This window comes from Hemiscyllium ocellatum, chromosome 4 (genome assembly GCF_020745735.1).
Source record: "Hemiscyllium ocellatum isolate sHemOce1 chromosome 4, sHemOce1.pat.X.cur, whole genome shotgun sequence".
NCBI classification, from domain to species: domain Eukaryota; kingdom Metazoa; phylum Chordata; class Chondrichthyes; order Orectolobiformes; family Hemiscylliidae; genus Hemiscyllium; species Hemiscyllium ocellatum.
The window spans coordinates 38,123,220-38,139,680 of NC_083404.1; the positions used below are offsets into that span (position 1 = coordinate 38,123,220).

Here is a 16,461-nt window from a genome sequence, read left to right on the forward strand (position 1 = left end):
TGCCCTCCTACCCAATTTTATGTCATCTGCAAACTTGGAGATATGACATGTAGCTTCCTTATCTAAACATTGAGCTACGAAGGAAGAATCCAAGCACTCGTTCCTGTGATAGCTCGAATAGGCACCACTCATGGGAGAGTTGAGAGTGTGGTGCTGGAAAAGCACAGCAGGTCAGGCAGCATCTGAGGAGGCAGAGAATCAATGTTTTGGGAATAAGCTCATCATCATTTCCTGATTCTCCTGCTCCTCGGATGCTGCCTGACCTGCTGTGCTTTTCCAGCACCACACCCTTGACTCTGATCTCCAGCATCTGCAGTCCTCACTTACCCCTCATGGGACAGACTAGGACTAGAGGGCGCAGTTTCAGAATGATGGATAGCCAGTTGAAGATGGGGATGAGGAGGAATTTTTTTCTCTCAGTTGTGAGCCATTGGAATTTCTTGCCACAAAGAGCTGTGGTGGCAGAGTCCTTGTATATATTTGAGCCTGAGATAGACAGAACCTTGATCAGCGGGGGATCAAGAGTCATGGAGAAAGGGCAGGAAAGTGGATCTATGGCACGTAGATCAGCCATGATCCTATTGAATGGCTGCGCAAGTTTGAGGGGCCAAATGGCCCATTCCTTTAGTCTTATGGTCGCTGCCTGCCACTCGGAAAAAGACCTGTTTATTCCTACACTTTTACACTGAGTGCCAATCAATTCTTAACTATTCAGTACACGACTTCCGATCTGATGCGCTTTCATTTTATATACTAATCCTTATCGAAAGCCTTATGAAAATCTACATAAACCACAACAATGGTTACATCCTCAAACATTCCAGCAGATTTGTCAAGAATTACTTCCCTTTCATAAAAGGCACATGCTAACTGTGCCTTGTCTTGTCATTTGAATTGAGTTGAATTGAATTTATTGTCACGTGTACCGAGGCACAGTGAAAAGCTTTGTCTTGTGAGCAAACAGGCAGATCACAGAGTTAAGTAGCATACATAGTAAATAATAGGTAAATGGCAGCAAAAACAAAAACACAGGTACAGGCGAATGTTAAGAGTTTGTGAGTCCATTCAGTATTTTCTTCTAAGTGCTTTGCTACTACACCTTTTATCATGGACTGTACCATTTTTCCACAACTGATGTAAGCTCAATCCATACAGATTTTGATTCACCAGAGTTAATATCCTTTCTCACAATCACATCAATTTCTTTCTTAATCAGCAATGCTACCCTATCTCCTTCTTTCTGTTTGTCCATTCTAAAAATGAATACCCCTGAATATTCAGTTCCCATTCCTGATGACACTGCAGCCACATCCCTGTGATCCTCATTATATCCTACATAGATGGATATATTTGCACAACTGATTCATCTATTATATTGTGAATGCTCCATATATTAAGGTATAAGATCTTAGGCTTGATTTTTTTTAAAATTCTTCATCTTGTTCACTGTGGCCTTGCTCAATTTCAGTCTTTGAATTATCTGTGTAATATCTTTCTTCTTTCTCATTCTGCCTTTTGTTTTAGTCCTTATTGTCCTATCATCCATCTTCTGCATAGATTCCCATCTCCCTGCCATTTTAGTTTAAACTGTTCCCAACTGCACTAGCAAATATTCCCCCAGGAAATCAGTTCTGTGTTGCTCAGGTGCAACCTGCCCAGTTTGCACTTGTCCTACCTCCTCCAGCACCAATCCCAATACCCGGGAATCTATAACCCTCCCTTGTACCATCTTTCCAACCACATATTCACCTGATGTATTTTGTTATTTCTATTTTGATCAGCACATGGCACTAATCCCAAAACCTCAATTTGACATCCCATTGGTTAATTTGCTTCCTAACTTCCCATTTTAGAACATCATCTCTTTCCTTATCTAGGCCATTGGTACTGATGTGTACTGTGATCACTGGCTATTCAGCTTCCCAGATCAGAATTCCTGTAATCTCGTCGAGACATTCTTGACCCTAGCACCCAGGAGGCAACGTACCATCCAGGAGTTTTGTTTACAGCAACAGAACTATCTATCTGTTCACCTTGTTATTGAATCCCCTGTTACTATAGCATTCCCACTATTTTTCCTCTATTTGTAACTTAAAACGTACTTCACTCTATTCCACTATTTTGGTAAACTCTGAAGATCTACAAATAATTTGTGTAGTGCCAGTTTCATGCATTAGGTCTGAGATTTAATTTTGAAATAGGGATCTCATAGCACACTCTTCTATTAAAAAAATTGAGTTCCACCAGTATAGTGTATTTTTGACTCGGACTTTCCATCTGTGATTTTATTATGGCTTTTGTCACCAGCTGGCAGTTTTAAAATGATCCCTTCGATAAGTTGAGATAATTTAGATGGTCTGCTGAAAACAGTCCAAAAAGCAATGCATTCTTTTTCACTGTGACCAATAGTTAGGAACCTTGACCATATTGAGGGCATTGATGTGCCAAGTTTGTGGAGTGGACAGTGCTGGAGTCCATCACCAATTGCTTCATTCTTTTGAGGACTTGCCAGTGTGAAAACTCTGCAGTTTCTGATTTGGCCTGAGAGTTACATAGGCAAGTCCTTTTCACTGCCTCTGGATTCGAAGTGAATAGGAACTATTCCAATGTTAAAATAGCTGCTGAGATCCACTTTTTTTTTAACAAACACTCTTTTTAATTTTTTTCTACCGGCAAAATGCAGAAATGGGAGGAGAACACTGTACTGCCACTCATCAAGAACATTCTGCTTTTATACCATAGGAAACCTGTATCACCAATTTTTCAAAGACAGGCCACAAACAGTTGGCTGCAACATCAAAATAAGCTGCCAGTTTCCTAAATAGCAGCAGCCAAGAGGCCCCAGAGTGTATAGTAAAAGGTATTGTACTTCTTGTATAAAAGTAGCGTTCGATGATGTACTCACACCAGTTTAATTATCCTTTTGGCCCTCATTTAATTTCTGTGGCAATTCTTTCCTACTGCATACACGCATTTTTTGAATTTTATGTTAAAATAATAAACTTAAAATAATAAACTTAAAATCAGCAACAATTTTTTTACAGTCCCCTATTCACACCATAAGAAAGGTGTTCTAAAATTAAACTTGCAATACTGAACATGCACACATAGTAATAATAGGCTGGAAGGATATGTTGATGAGGTAAAATTAAGGGTTATGAGGGAGCTCATTAGATTCTTTGACTGAATGACCACTCTCTCTGCTATAAATTCAGTGTAGTTTTATGCATTACTTGCATCAGGTTCCCAGGAGTTGCAGAGATCAAGAACCAGTAGCAAATGAAATAGAGTCAATCTTTTGGAATACACCTCAAAGTGAGATTGTCTGGAGTACAAGGGAATCCAGGAAATCAAATTGATTGTAGGAAGTTTCTCAGAAGATAAGTTTGTCAGTGCATTCTGATGTGTCCTTCCAAATTACATTTCAACTCCACACTGTGTGATAGTAGCCCAGAGAAACTGATCAATTTTAGAAGAATGTACCTTGTGCACACACTTAATGTTGAACCTTCTAATCTCTATGTCAGTACAATTTCCAACAAACTGTTACTACTGAAATGATATGCTTTACAGTGTTAGATACTAACTATCAGAGAATTCCCCAAATCCTGCCAGCAAATGCAGATCAAATTTAATATGTTTTTTACAGGCTGAGATTATTTGGATTGAATTGTTGTCGGCTGTTCCAAATCTTTCTTGATGTTTCTTTGTAACAACAAAATAATATTTAGACATCTTTGCACACATGCAATTTAAAAAACAAACTTTCATGGATTGTGGCTAGGCCAGCATTTGTTGTTCTGAGGAGAGGTCACCAGACCCGAAATGTTATCTATGATTTCTCCACAGATGCTGCCAGACCTGCTGAGCTTTTCCAGCAATTTCTGTTTTTGTTTCTGAATTACAGCATCTGCAGTTCTTCCACATATTGCTGTTGATCCCCTGTTGTACTCAATAAGTTGGGCTTGATCTGCCTTCGTGAGATGTTACAGTATATTTATTTCTGTAGTGGTTTTGTACAGTAAGGTGGTTTGTTAGACTACTGCAGAGAACGTTTAAGAATCAGCCACATTGCTTTGGGTCTGCAGTCCCACACAGAGCAGATGAGGAATGGCAGATTACTTTCCCTAAAGAATATGAGTGAACTATATGTTTTTTTTACAATAATCAATTGTCAGCATTACAAAAACTTGGCTTTCTGTTTGGATTTATGAACGGAAAACGGACTTGCTAATGAAATTTAAATTTCAACAGTAGTTATGGTAGGATTTGGACCTGTGCTCCCAGAGCATTAAGCTGGACTCCTGAAGTCAGTGACATTTTCAGTTTGCCATTGTCTAGCCCAGTTGTGGCAAAATGGTTTGTCCATGGGGTGTGGGAGAATAAATGAGTTTACATTGGCTTGGTATTTGGCTGTGTATAACAAAGAGGGTCCAGAGCTTTGTAGTGTACTCCAGGTGTTAATTGAGATTACAGAGTGTGTGATCATGTGTAATCATGTAAATAGACCTGTTGTTTAGAAGTATGCCCTTTCCTAATTCTGTGATAGTGCAACTGCAATGTCGCACTATATCACTTTGAACTTAGAACTGGGCATTGTGCCTTTACCACATGTCCTCCCAACTATACTGAAGCAAAATATGGATTCCAAAAGGTGGAAATCTGAAACAAAACAAAATGCTAAAAACACTCAGCAGGTCAGATAGCTTTAGCGTGTAGGTTTGCTCGCTGAGCTGCAGGTTTGATATCCAGACGTTTCGTTACCTGGCTAGGTAACATCATCAGTGGCGACCTCCAAGTGAAGCGAAGCTGTTGTCTCCTGCTTTCTATTTATATCTTTTCCCCTGGATGGGGTTCCTGGGATTTGTGGTGATGTCATTTCCTGTTCGTTTTCTGAGGGGTTGGTAGATGGCATCTAAATCTATGTGCTTGTTAATGGTGTTTTGGTTGAAGTGCCAGGCCTCTAGGAATTCTCTGATATGTTTTTGCTTAGCCTGTCCCAGGATAGATGTGTTGTCCCAGTCGAAATGGTGGGTATTTTTCATCCGTGTGTAGGGCTATGAAGGAGAGGGGGTTGTGTCTTTTTGTGGCTAGCTGGTGTTCATATATCCTGGTGGCTAACTTTCTTCCTGTTTGTCCTACATAGTGATTGTGGCAGTCCTTGCATGGAATTTTATAGATGACGTTGGTTTTGTCCATGGGCTGTACTGGATCTTTTAAGTTTGTTAGCTTTTGTTTGAGAGTGTTGGTGGATTTGTGTGCTACTAGGATTCCAAGGAGTCTCAGTAGTCTGGCTGTCATTTCTGAAACTTCTTTGATATATGGTAAGGTGGTTAGGGTTTCTGGCTGTGTTTTGTCTGCTTGTCATAGTTTGTTCTTGAGGAATCTGCGCACTGTTTTTTTTGAGTATCCATTCTTCTTGAATACGTCGTATAGGTGGTTCTCCTCTGTTTTTTGAAGTTCGTCTGTGCTGCAGTGTGTGGTGGCTCGTTGGAATAGTTTCTGATACAGCTTCGTTTGTGTGTGTTGGGATGGTTGCTGGTGTAGTTGAGTATTTGGTCAGTGTTTGTTGGTTTTCTGTATACGCAGGTTTGTAATTCTCCCTTGTCCTTTCTTTCTACTGTGACGTCCAGGAAGAAATTTAGCCACCAGGATACATGAACACCAGCTAGCCACCAAAAGACATGACCCCCTCTCCTTCATAGCCCTACACACGGATGAAAAAGACCACCATTTCGACTGGGACAACACATCTATCTTGGGAGGGGCTAAGCAAAGACATGCCAGAGAATTCCAAGAGGCCAGGCACTCCAACCATAACGCCATAAACAAGCACATAGATCTAGATGCCATCTACCAACCCCTCAGAAAACGAACAGGAAATGACATCACCACAAACCCCAGGAACCCCATCCAGGAGAAAGATATAAATAGAAAGCAGGAGACAACAGCTTCGCTTCACTTGGAGGACGCCACTGATGATGTTACCTAGCCAGGTAATGAAACGTCTGGATATCAAACCTACAGCTCAGCGAGCAAACCTACACCCTAAACCTCAACCTGGAGCTACAAACCTTCACAAACCTTGCGAAGGTCAGATAGCATTTGTGGAGAGAAACAGTTAATGTGAAATGTAAATGATATTTTATCTTTATACTTTATTATAGAAGCTATGACCACTTCTCTTTCATGGGCTGTGTTGATTTTAGGATTACTCCTCTCTTTAGTAACCATCTCAATTTAAAAGTGTTCTCCACATAAAGATCTAAGTGATGTGGCAATGGCAAGGTATGTGGCAGAGTTAGGCAAGAGGTCCAGCTCAGCATCGAAATCATCTCGCTCCATCTTGTATGCTTTTTGCAAGTGGCAGAGAGCTGCCAATTGTCCAGAACGAATGTTTGTTAAGTTTCTTGTTGCCGGTCTAACTCACTTCATTAATATCTAGCTCCAATCTTACTGAACCCTACTTAATAAACTTGCCGTTGGGAAAACTTGATATGGAAACCAGATGGAGTCTGGTTCTTGAAGCCTGGTGGATTCAGTCACCACTTTCACTGAATCACTTCCATGTTTCCCATGACAAAACTGCAGCCCAGTGCACAAATGATAAGCATCAGTCATATCTACCCTTCCTTTATGAATATTGGCATCCGACAATCAGCAAGTCCTGACCACCATCCTGACACCTCTCTAATACATGCAGTATGCCCTGGAAACCCAGATTTGCACACCAACAACCAACACTGCATGTTTGCATCAGGCAAAGTAGTCACACAGGGACAGGCATCCAGCCCATGGCTTGGGTCAGATTGTCTCCCGATGTTTGTCGCTTATTCTATTACATGGGTGTGGAGGAGAAGGAACTTATAAGAGCAGAATTATTAGCAGCATCTGAAGCAAAGGTTATGTTCTGAAATGGATTAACTCACTGTTCTGGAAGGCTGGAAAGTTCCTAAGCAAAAGACCTCATGCTGTTCTCAGGCTTTTGTGGAGCTTCATTGGAACAGTGTAAATCAAAGACAGGATTGGACAGAGAATTAAAATGTCAGGCAACTGGACGCTCAGAATCACACTTGTGGACTGAACAGAATTCTTCCACAAAAGCAAACAACCAGTCTGTGGCTACTGCTTCTAAAGACAAAACATTCTTTCCAACATAAAATACAGCTGAATGTGAGCTAGGAATGTATTATACAAAATGGATAGAGGTACATGAAAATCTCTTTTTAATCAGGTAGCAGTGTTTTGGGCCCTGGTTGCTGAAATGGGAAAAGGTAAAAAGGGAAGTATTGCATTTCCTGTGCTTACACGGAAGGATAGCATGGAACGTGGAGCAGATGTTGTGGGCGGTTGTGTGAGCCAGCATACTACAGAGGAACTGTTGCTTCAGAATGCTGAAAGGAAAGGGTGGAGGAAAATATGTTTGGTGGCGGCATTGGTGGAAATAATGGACGGTGATCTGTTGAACATGAAGGCCAATGAGTTCATAGGTGAGGACACAGAGGACTTTATTGTAGTTCTGTAAGGGAAGGAAAGGGATGAAGGTGAAAGTGCAAATGATGGGACAGATTCAGTTGACCACAATAATGGGGGCTTTTCCACTGAGGATATAGAAACAGACAATGTTGGTTTTGATCACCTAGATATGGACAGAGAAGGAATTCTCAGATTTCTTTACCCCAAATTAACCTGGGTTTTTATCCAGTTTTTCACTTCATTTTGGGAAATCACATTGTTCTGGGTGAGATGGAATCACAGGAAAAAATATATACTGAGATACAGAAGGTATTGTAATTGTGTGGGACAGGCTGAATGGATCAGAAGATTTTTACTTGTCTGTCTCATTCTTAATTCCTTCATGACCTCCTTTTATGATGTAAGACTCTCTGCTCTCTGTTTTTTCTGAACCACAACCAACATTCTTGTGTGCAGCCTATCCAAGCCAAATCGCTAGTTGGCGATCAGTAATGGAATCCTTGCTTGATGTTTTCCACTCCTCACTAGCATAAGAAGACCGAGCCCAATGTTTGTGCCCTGTTGTCACCCTGGTTGAGATCAATAACATTAACCCACCATGGGGATTAAGCCTGAACCAGACCTTGTCTGTATGAATCAAGATCGACAGCTGATGACAAATTCCTGTGAGACCTCGGTTCACATTTGCAGTGTGAAGTGTAATGTTCTAAGTAAATCTGAGCTGATAGCCAAATTGTAAAGTTCATTGTTTTCATCAAAAATGTGATGCTGATCCACAGCAAAGAACTGAAATCAATTTCCTGTGTTTAAGTTGAGTTTGATATTTATAGTTTTCATACATTGCTACATAGTACAGTTCTTCAAAAATTCTGTTGTTTTGTGTCCAACTCACATCCCCAAATCATACTATATCTGCAGGAACTGATTATCACCCAATTGATTCAAACTGAAGCCTGCTGGCACTAATCACTGGTTCACAAGACTGCCTGGGAGTAAATTATATGGTCTGTCTTAACCCCAAAGGACTAAAAGGAAAGCTAGAAGAAAATGGAGGGACTTACACCTTGAAAATATAGATGTTCAGTTACTGCAAAACCAAACAGGGTAATTTATAATTCAGTACCTTTTTTATGAGGACTTTTAATGTTTGGATCAAGTGTCCATGTTCTTGCACAACACCCTTACCACATTGTACAACAGAAAATAAAATGAAAGCTGTGGCAGTCATGTTTTATCACAATGCATTATTTACAGTAACATAAAGCTGGCGATAAGTTTTAGACTGTAATTCAGTTTTTGTATTCTGCTGACATTGATAAACTGCTACTGTTTCAATCCTACAATTTATGACATCAGCAGAATTCCTATTAAGTTACAATCTTGTTTCTTTGTCCGACTATCGATTGCTCCTTGTCTAATCCGATCTATCTAACGATATCTTGGGATTGTTGTCTACAATATAGATTCCACCTCAGCACAGTAAGAGAGCCAAATGTTCATTTCAAAATATATTTACCCTTTTTTGAAATTTGTTTGTGGGATTATGAGAGTCACTGTTTGGGTCAATATTTATTCCCTGTCCCCATAATTGCCCTTGAGAAGGTCATGGTGAGCTACCTTCTTGAACAGCTGTATCCATGATAGGTGTTTCCACCATATGGTTAGGACAGGAGGGCTGTCATTCAGAACTTTTAAACTGTTTGAGATTATCACAGGTTTGGGCCTGCTCTGAAGAGAGCATTGGAGCTCTGTTTCTGAGTTTCTGGATCCCAGTCAGCCAACTATGCATCCCAGTCAACTCACAGATAAAGTTAGCTATGAAACACAATCTTTCAGCAGTAGCTATTGGTAACCCAGCCATAGATTCCAGCCAGCCAGTTGTGGATCCTGAGCAGCTACTGGCAGATCTTGGTCACCTAGCTGAAGGGCCCAAGCCAGCTGTGGATTTTGACCACCAGGCTATGGATCCCAGTCAGTCACTATCATTTCTGGTCAGCCAACTCAAATCCTGATCTTCTAACTGTGGATCCTGGTCAGCCAGCTTTGAATCCTCATTAACCGTCTGTCGATTCTGGACAGCAACTGTGCATGGGAACAGGGGAATGGCTGAAGGCAGATTGTAGAACAGTTAGTGACTGTAGACAGGCGAAAAAGCATTCTCTAGCTTTTCTTGTGCTCAACTGAAGAATTTTCAAAGATAAGCCAGTGCCCACAGTTTCTTGATTGTGTATAGATCATTGCAAAATGATACTAACAAGAATCTGAAAGATTTGTCCCGCTGAAGTAAGTTATTTAGAGGGTGTATCCAGCTGTGAAAAGATATGAAACTGTACACTTCAGTGCTATCTTCAAGTGGCATGAAATCCTCTTGACTGGGTGTTTACAATCAGACTCACAGAACCAGTTCCAATTCAGTGAAATTGTGATTTTCAAAAAAAAACCAGGTCCCTTTCAAGTTTTTCCTATGTTTTCCAAAATACAGTTGCTGCCATTTGGGAGGGGATGTAGACAGTCTGGGGACATTCACGGTTATCGCTCAATCTAAGCCTTGGGTTTGAATAAATACAGGTGTTTACAACATTCTGAGCTGGTTACTATTGTAGCAATCTCTGCTAATCACTGTTTCCCCTGCAGTGCAGCATTGTGAAGTGGCTAGTCATTTATCATTATAAACCTCCAGAGGAGGATATATTGCAACAGGCTTGCTGAACAGTGGGTGGCAACTGAGCATCAAGATCTTACCTGAGGATCAGCCACCTTCAACAATCCTGAACTTCTGAGCAGCATGATGGCATGAACTTAGTTTGTACTCATTTTTATGATAAAGTTTGAGATAGTTTCTGACTTGGGAACACAATAGTAAGCCAGACGGTCAGCTGAAAGTGGTCCTCAAGGCTTTCAGTCTCGGTATGATACTGATTACATTATATAAATTATACATTACATTTCAAGACGAATGAATCATGTCTAATCCGATCTATGTAACGATATCTTGGGATTGTTGTCTTCAATATAGATTCCTCAGCCATGTCTGTGATAATAGCAGAAGAATGGAGAATGGGATAACTAACCAAGCTGGAACTTCTGCATTATAGTTCTGCCAATACTGAGTCTAAAATCAGTGTACAGCAATCAATGTTTATAGAGTCTTTATGCAATCAAAAACAGCAATAAACTTCACAGAGGCATTATAAAACCAAATTTGGCACCAAGGCATGTAAATGGATTAAATCAGATGAACAAAATTTTGGTCAAAGTGCTAAGGTTTTGGGAGTATTTGGAAGAAAGCCAGGAAGATAGAAAGGTAGAGAAATATAGGAGGAAATTCCAAAGATTCGGACCCAAACAGCTAACGATGTGCCCATTAGCAGTGGGACAATAAAAACTGGGGAAGCTCAAAGGGCTGGAATCAGGAGTACAGGCATATCCAAATAAGCAGCGGTGATTGAATTCTCCTGCACCTTCAGTAGACAAGTCACTGCCATAATTTGGTTATGTGTGTGGGGGCAAACTACTCTTTGCACCAGGGCAGACTGCTTTCATGTATGAGGTAGATAATAGGACTCAGGGACTGCATCCTTGAGTCTTAAAATAAGTAGCTATTGAGTTAGTAGACACATTGAATTTTTTTTAACTCCATGGATTTTGAAACAGTTTCATCAGTTTGGCCCATACCACTATTCAAAAAGGAGGGATTCGGAAAGTAGGATACTACAGGCCAGTTAGCCTACAGTATTGTCTATACATAGAACATAGAACATTACAGCGCAGTATAGACCCTTCGGCCCTCAATGTTGTGCCAACCTGTCATACCAATCTGAAGCCCATCTAACCTACACTATTCCATGTAAGTCCATATGCTTGTCCAATGCATATGCTTGTCCATCTGTCATTGAAAAATGCTTAAACTTATTATTATGTCAGTTATATCAGAGCACTTAGAGACTCTAAATACCATCAGACAGAGTCAATATGGTTTTGTGAAAGGGAAATTGTGTTCAACTGATTTATTGTTTATTAGACCATTTTGAACAAGCAACATGGAGAAAGGGAAACCTGCACGTGTGGTGAACTTGAATTTCAAAAAAGCACTTGATAAAGTGTCAGCTCAGCGGTTACGAACTAAGTAAGGGCTCATGGTGTAGGAATTAACACATCAGCATGAAAAAAAGATTAGTTTGTGGACAGGAAGCAGAGAACGAGGATAACTATTTTCAAGATGGCAAGGTGTAACTTTTAATGTGCCACAGAGATTAGTGCTGCGGCTTCAACTATTTACAATCTGCATAAATATAAATAATTATAAAACAAATAAATATAAATTTGTGGAACGTACAAAGATTGATAGGAAAGTAAGTTGTGAAGAGGACAGAAAGAGTCTACAGTGGGTTGAGTGAGTGAACAAAATTGGACTGGTGGAGCATAAAGTAGGAAAACGTGAAATTGTCCATTTTGGCAGGAAGAATGTTTTTAAAAAGCATGTTGTTTAATGGAGAGAGATTACAGAACTCAATGGTATAGAGGAATCTGGGAATCCTGATTTTGGAATCACAAACAGTTATTATACAGGTACAGCAAATGATCAAAAAAGCACATAAAATGTTGGCGTTCATTGCAAAGGGAATGGAGTATAACAGTAGGGAACTTTTTCCACGGTTTTAGAGGGCTTTGATGAGACCAGATCTGGAGTATTGTTATGGTTCTGGATCAGTGGTGCTGGAAGAGCACAGCAGTTCAGGCAGCATCCAACGAGCAGTGAAATCGACGTTTCGGGCAAAAGCCCTTCATCAGGAATTGGCTTTTGCCCGAAACGTTGATTTCGCTGCTTGTTGGATGCTGCCTGAACTGCTGTGCTCTCCCAGCACCACTGATCCAGAACCATAACGATACTCCAGATCTGGTCTCATCAAAGCCATCTAAAACCGTGGAAAAATTTTCCAGCATCTGCAGTCATTGCTTTTACCTATATTGTTATGGCGTTAGTATCTTTATTTAAACACAATGAAAGCAGTTTAAACGAATTCACTCAACTACTTCTGAGGTGAAGGGATTTTCTTACAAGGAAGCTTGAACAGTTTAGGCCGCATCCATTAGAATATAAATTCCACTTCTGGGAGAGACTACAACTGAGGGACACAATTTAAAAATCAAGGTCTCCCATTTAAGGTAGAGATGAGGAGATATATTTTTACTCAGAAGATACTTAATCTGTGGAATTCTGTTCCCAAAGAGCTGTGAGGTATTGAATATTTCAAAGATTGAGTTAGATCGATTCTTGATTTTCAAGAGAATCAAAGCACTTACAGAGTAGACCGAAAAGTAGAACTGAAGCTATAATTAATTAGCCATGATTTTACAGAAGGTGAAGCAGGTTCGAGGGGTCAGATGGCTTACTCCTACTCTGAATTTGTACGTATTTTTCATACCTCAGGGTAGATAACTCTTTGTGTATCTTGGATTCAGTGGAGCTGATTGGGTAAAAAGAAGGTAGAGTCAAACGGTGCAATGCAAATCTTTGGAAATTGACAGTAGCCTCACAACTATATCATCAGAAGAAACAAAATAACTCCTAATACTGTAAATATTTTAAGTAAATGATTGAAATAACTGTGTGAAAAGACTCTTGGCTCTGACAGTGTAAACAATGTAATTTGTATTTTCAAAAATCTTGTTCCTATTTCCAACACATCATAAGAATAAATAAGGATGGAATTGTCTTGTAATCTCTGTAATTGTTGGTAAAGAAAACAACAATACCTGCAAGGGCAGGAACAGTGAGAAAGATTCACAAGATTCAAGACTGGTAATTATCAAATATTTTGAGAGAGTTGGAGGAGTAGACAGGATATTAATCATACAGTGAATTGGAGGTGGCAATAACTCTGGACTCTTTAGGAGTGGGTAATAATACTTTGTTCTACAGGAGTGGGTAATAATCCTTTACTCTATAGGGAGGATGATAATCCTGTACTCTATGGAGGGAGGTAATAGACAATAGACAATAGATGCAGGAGTAGGCCATTCTGCCCTTTGAGCCTGCACCACCATTCATTATGATCATGGCTGATCATCCTCAATCAGTATCCTGTTCCTGCCTTATCTCCATAACCCTTGATTCCACTATCCTTGAGAGCTCTATCCAACTCTTTCTTCAACGAATTCAGAGACTGGGCCTCCACTGCCCTCTGGGGCAGAGCATTCCACACAGCCACCATTCTCTGGGTGAAGAAGTTTCTCCTCATATCTGTCCTAAATGGCCTACCCCTTATTTTTAAGCTGTGTCTCACCCATCAGCGGAAACATGTTTCCTGCTTCCAGAGTGTCCAATCCTTTAATAATTTTGTACGTCTCAATCAGATCCCCTCTCAGTCTTCTAAACTCAAGGGTATACAAGCCCAGTCGCTCCAATCTTTCAACATAAGATCGTCCTGCCATTCCAGGAATTGACCTCGTGAACCTACGCTGAACTCCCTCAATAGCTAGGATGTCTTTCCTCAAATTTGGAGACCAGAACTGCACACAATATTCCAGGTGCGGTCTCACCAGGGCCCTGTACAGCTGCAGAAGAACCTCTTTGCTTCTATACTCAATCCCTCTTGTTATGAAGGCCAGCATGCTATTAGCTTTCTTCACTACCTGCTGTACCTGCATGCTTGCCTTCATTGACTGGTGTACAAGAACACCCAGATCCCTTTGTGCTGCCCCATTACCTAACTTGACTCCATTTAGGTAGTAATCTGCCTTTCTGTTCTTGCCACTAAAGTGGATAACCATACATTTATCCACATTAAACTGCATCTGCCATGCATCTGTCCACTCACCTAACCTGTCCAAGTCACCCTGTACTCTCCTAACATCCTCCTCACATTTCACCCTGCCACCCAGCTTTGCAAATTTGCTAATGTTACTATTAATACCATCTTCTATATCATTAATATATATTGTAAAAAGGTGCACTGATCCCTGCGGTACCCCACTGGTCACTGCCTGCTATTCCAAAAAGGAGCCGTTTATCACTACTCTTTGTTTCCTGTCAGCCAAACAATTTAATAATCCTGTATGAGAGTGATAATAATCCTATACTCCATTAAAGGTAATAATTGTGTATTCGATAAGTGTGGCAATGTTGGGATGATTTTTGTCTTTATAATCAATTTTGTGAAGTACCTTGGGATGCTTTACTACATTAAGGACAGTAGTTGCCATTGTATTGGCTTCATAGTTACTGTTTTACTTTTATGTGTTTTTCTATTAATTGCAACGAATTCCACAAATTTTCCTCAGCTCCATAAATGGCTGCACCTGCTTTGAATACTGTTCCCATTTTTCAGGACTTTCACATATCGTCGGGTGCCATCAGCAAATATTTATTATTATTCCAAAATGTATATTCTTCCAGATTCCCAGGTACCCAAGCAGAAATCCTGAGAGAACCATTACTCAGGACCTAAGCTGTCTCAGCAACTTCTACTGTCTGTACCATGATGCTTAGCTTCCTATTCACTCTACACTATTCTTTCAAAAAAATATTCCCATATGGAACTTCAGTAACTAAAATTGAAGTCTGTTAACTTAATTTAATATCTCCTATGATTGACAACAATTTCAATAAAATCAAGTATACAAAATTGACATGTAACTAAATGCCAAATTATTTAAACCAGATTTATTTAAGTCTTTTGCTTACTTAAATTTATGTTTTCAAGGTCATTCCCAGGATGCTACAGAAGAAAGCCCTGCAATTCCTGAAGACAGATAGGAACAGACCACCAGCTGGTCTTTGCTTTTCACAGCTTCTGCTTTCCAGTCTCAAGAACATGCTGTCAGAGCCAAATCAGACTGCATATGTATGATCTTCATAAACGTAACTGTGTAATGTCCCCTATCTTGTATGGTAGCCAAAATGGAGCTTATTTAATAGCTGCTTGGATTTTGGGAGCTTCCTTTAAGTAGTACTTGATGTTTCCAATTTCAAAGAGTTTCTGGGGCCAAATGTTTTACTACATTTTCTGACTATGACTGGAAGAAACACTGATCCTTTCGAGTACACACAACGGCCACACTGTAGACAATATTGCATTTAAAGTAAACCATATTCTACTGGGAAAATTTTTATGCTAAGTGTGACTGCCACCAAAATGGCATTTGTTATTTCGACACACCCGTCACCTTATTTTACTCTTTTTACTTCTGTGACATTGTGCATGCCACCGCTACCATATTCAAGTTAGAATTATACTTTAATTGTTTGATGATCTAACAGTGATGGATTTATTGGCTATTCTTTAATATTACAGGATTCTCAGGCATTTTTAGAAATTGCAAACTCATGCATCAAATTTCAATAGTTTGTAACAGCTCCAGATACTTATAGTGAGCAAATGAAGGAAGATACAATTTTTTTTAAAAATATATCTTGTGAAACAGAAAGTTGCTGATTAAATAAATTAAAGTTTATCATTAATCCTGGTGTTATGTCATTTGTTATTGGCATCCTTCCATGTGTGTAGGATATGAATATGCAGTAAGTCACTTCATTAGGGGTGAGGTAGCTTCCTGTGGTTCACTTTTGTCTGAAGAAACCAATCCGTGAGAAACCGTGGCTATTACATAAGCAGTTGTTATGAGAAATGCTTAAAAATATCAGTAAGCACAATTTTTAATTATCTATCAGCATACATATTGTCCATACTTTATCATTATTTGATTTCACACTTTAAGCTGATCATACTGCTGAGTCCATGGCATCTTGATTTTGGTGGACTGGATTCAATGCTTCGATAATCCTACATTTGTACTCCAATTCATGTATGCAACTTAACAAGGAGTAAACTTAAACTCTGTATGAGAATTGAGTTGGCAGCCTATTTTACATCTCTTCCCATTATTTTCATGTTATTTTTATTGATGTTTCCCCCTTTTCATTAAGCATTCATCAAATCTTTTTAGAAATCCACATCATCCAAATTCCTTCATGGGATATAG

At 39.7% G+C, this 16,461-nt stretch overlaps 1 protein-coding gene across 3 annotated transcripts in view; it reads left to right on the forward strand.

Moving 5' to 3' along the window:
• Nucleotides 1-15,804, forward strand: part of bbs9 (Bardet-Biedl syndrome 9) — a 562,903-nt gene extending 547,099 nt beyond the window's left edge. For 2 of the 3 annotated variants that reach the window (XR_009643699.1, XM_060822956.1), the window contains one exon: nucleotides 15,183-15,804. Coding sequence is in view for 2 of the 3 variants with exons in the window: in XM_060822956.1 (XP_060678939.1) it covers nucleotides 15,183-15,235 (53 nt within the window). In the remaining variant the exon portion in view is untranslated. Of the gene's footprint in view, nucleotides 1-8,394; nucleotides 8,502-15,182 lie in introns of those variants that run through there. The other variant, XM_060822964.1, reaches the window with a different exon arrangement.
• Nucleotides 15,805-16,461: the final 657 nt, after the last annotated feature.